The 3,283-nt window shown below is 30.6% G+C and overlaps 1 protein-coding gene and 1 pseudogene across 1 annotated transcript in view; one reads left to right on the top strand and one right to left on the bottom strand.

Annotated features, from left to right (window-relative positions):
• Positions 1-2,267, top strand: part of LOC108759014 (glutaryl-CoA dehydrogenase, mitochondrial) — a 7,338-nt gene extending 5,071 nt beyond the window's left edge. The window contains exons 6-7 of the mRNA XM_018504264.1: positions 1,860-2,089; positions 2,207-2,267. Of these exons, the coding sequence (XP_018359766.1) occupies positions 1,860-2,089; positions 2,207-2,243 (267 nt within the window). The 3' untranslated portion in view covers positions 2,244-2,267. The remainder of the gene's footprint in view (positions 1-1,859; positions 2,090-2,206) is intronic.
• A 753-nt stretch (positions 2,268-3,020) lies between these two features.
• Positions 3,021-3,283, bottom strand: part of LOC108759013 (uncharacterized) — a 2,637-nt pseudogene continuing 2,374 nt past the window's right edge.

Genomic DNA, 3,283 nt, shown 5'->3' with positions numbered 1-3,283 from the left:
GATTAGCTCAGCGTTAGTATACTAGGCTACCATTTAGGGATCCAGGGTTCGAATCTCAACGGCGATGCGTTTTCCACATTAATTTGTAATTAATAAAATACATAAGATATATATAGAATACAAATTGAGGACAAATTGAACCAGAAAATTAATAATCACCATTTAAAAATAAAAAAAATTATTTTTTTGCTGTATTCCCATTGTATCTTCAAATTGACTCCATCAGAGGTTTATTTCATATTCATGAATATCCACTGGATATCCATGAAACTTAAATTAATATCCATTGTATCCCCATATAGGTATATTTTAACATATGTTTCGAAGCTGTGCAATACATGTATGTATATACCACGAATGTACATTGAACATTTTAAAAATATACCTATGTACGTGCACTAGACATTCCATGAACATACATGTGGTAATTATTTCACATACATAGAATATGTAATTTATATACTTTTCACTTTTCATGTATGTACATAGAACATGAAACATTCATAAATGTATATACATAGAACATACATAGAATGTCCTAATGTTTACTGGGAATTGACTTAGCAGTATTGTATCGAGAATCCAATTTTCCTCAATTATTTTTGAAATTAAAAATTTATACTATCATTAGATGAATAAGTAATGTTTTATAACGAAAATGATATTGAAATTATAATTTCAACAAATTTGTTAAAAAATTACGCAAGTAAATAAATACTTTTGTTACTATTGTTTATAAATAATCTTAATGATAAATTAATTATTTTTAACGCCTTTTAATAATAAAAATGTGTCAAAATTGATTGAAATGAACTAAAAAAATAATATACAGTAATAAAATTGGTATTCATGATGATTAATAGAGAAAACAAAATTTATCAAATTTTCAAAAATCGAAAAAAAATAGTAATTATAGGAGGCCCACGATCGGACCGGGCTTAAAAGTTGTTAAAATGATAGTACTTTGTTATACAAAAATTTCGAAAAAATCAAAATATGCACTCAGTTTGAAAAACAAGATTTAAAGTTAAAAACTCACCAAAATTACACAAAAAATTTTTGAAAATTTTTTCGTATTTTTTATATGTACTTGCATATATACTATATTGTAGTCTTTTTCTAACTGCGCGCCAAATTGTTTTTCCGGACTACCGAGGCAGTCTAATGGCTCAGAACGCTCGTACGGTTTACAAGAGATCCGAGTTCAAATCCCGGCCCAGGTAATATTTTTCGCAATAAATTTTTTAACAGTTTTTATATATTAACATCTTTATAATATATGATGCTTGATGGTAGCATCAAATTATTAAATTGCTTGTCAATTTAATTCCCGATTACTAGAGTAGTTTTAATTGCGTTTATTTAGTCCGGAAAAACAATTCGGGGCGTAGTTAGAAAAAGACTACAATATGGAATATATGCAAGTACATATATAGTATATATTAGTAATTCAAGATTGAATTATTAAAAAGCAACGAAGGTCCAGCTCCGATCGTAATAGGCAATTAAATTTCTAGTATTAATTGAGTTTGTCAAATATACGGTCAAAAAATATAAATATATTGTTTTTATTTATTTGTTTTTCTTTGGATTTTATCTTTTTTTTCCAGAAAATGCAATAAACTCAGTGTTTTATACTGGTCAAGGCAGTTATATCCTTATTTAATTAATTGACTATTAGTTACTATCACACAATTGGCTATTTATTATTATTATAACCGTGATTATCATTATTGTTGGAAATTTAAAAAATATAGATATTAAAAATGAAGTCAATAACTACAAAAAACTAGATGATCGCATTAATTACGATTATATTCCGCGTAGCTTAGGATATCTAATAATAGAACTTGATAAAGGGACCATTCAGTTGCTTAAACAATGCGCGATACGGCATCGCCTGGGGTGCGTTAGGCGCGGCAGAAGCTTGCCTGAACATTGCTAGATCTTACACTTTGGAGAGGAAACAATTTAAAAGACCGCTGGCGGCGAATCAGCTTGTACAGAAAAACCTGGCGGACATGATGTACGATGTCGCGATCGGTCTTCAAGCTTGCTTACGAATCGGCAGACTAAAGGATGAGAATAGGTAAAATACACTTAAACAAAGCGAAGCAAGGGAAAGTCTAATCTGAATAACTGACGTAATATATTACCAGGAAATATTTTACCTTCTAGGAAAACCAATAATTTTTAATGTTTCCAGATTAATCATTCTTTTCTTGCGGAGTTATTATACATGATTTATAACAATAAAGAGATTCATGGGACTCTTAAATATTATAAAATTTCAAATAATGTTGTAAAGGATATATAAAAGTCAAATAAAACTATAAAAATATATATATGTCACAGAATTAAATAAAATAAAAATTTAATTGAACGTTAGTAAGCTTCATCATTACATGTTTCGGCTTTATATCAACCCATCTTCAGATGTTCCAACGTATAAGTTAACATTTCCGCAAGATATGCATTAATATTCGGTAAAATTACAAAAATATCCATGATCGACCTTGAATGATAGATGAGTGTCTTCCAAGATACAAAATTTTTCTCTCAAACGATTTACTGACCGTATGTTTGAAATTTCTAGCTATTATGTACATAATATATAAGAAAATGGTTGATACACGAATTGAAAATAATAATACATAATAAATGGTACTACATAAAACATAATAGTAATACTTATATAAACGTAAAAAACATACATAAAGCGTAAATTACAATACAATAATAGTAGTACTTAATAATAACATAAATGTTAATGCATATATTACAAAGGTATCGGCCAGTGTCCCCACGGTAACGTCTCCGTCGTGTTCGGTACGACGTATCGTTTGTCGTCGTATGGACTCAGAGCGATTTTCGATTCGGATATCGTGTATACCTCATGCAGTTTAGATTGTATACACGATTGACGACGAGTCATTTCGATCTCTTCGTTCAAGCACCGCGTGTAATCGTCGAACGTTATCGTTCGCGCTACGATGTTATTCTTTACGCCTTTCGCCTTTTTAGTATCCTTCTTGCCATCTACCCTCACCGTATACATCTTCGCTCTGAGCCCAACGAATTCGGTCGTTATCATACCGTTGTATTCATCCTTCATAAGACCTGGTACTTTTGTATTCGCGAGAGACATACAGTATGCGTTGTCCGCCGGATAATCGCTCGTGTCGAATCTAGCGAAATCGCATTTAATAGTCTCGTAAATGTTCTCGCATTCTATGTGATAAATGAGACTGTCCGTGTCGGTGTACATGATTTTGCATTTATC

The sequence above is a fragment of the Trachymyrmex cornetzi genome, unplaced genomic scaffold, assembly GCF_001594075.2.
Source record: "Trachymyrmex cornetzi isolate Tcor2-1 unplaced genomic scaffold, Tcor1.1 scaffold1655, whole genome shotgun sequence".
Taxonomy (NCBI): Eukaryota; Metazoa; Arthropoda; class Insecta; order Hymenoptera; family Formicidae; genus Trachymyrmex; species Trachymyrmex cornetzi.
This window is presented reverse-complemented; position numbering and strand designations above follow the sequence as displayed.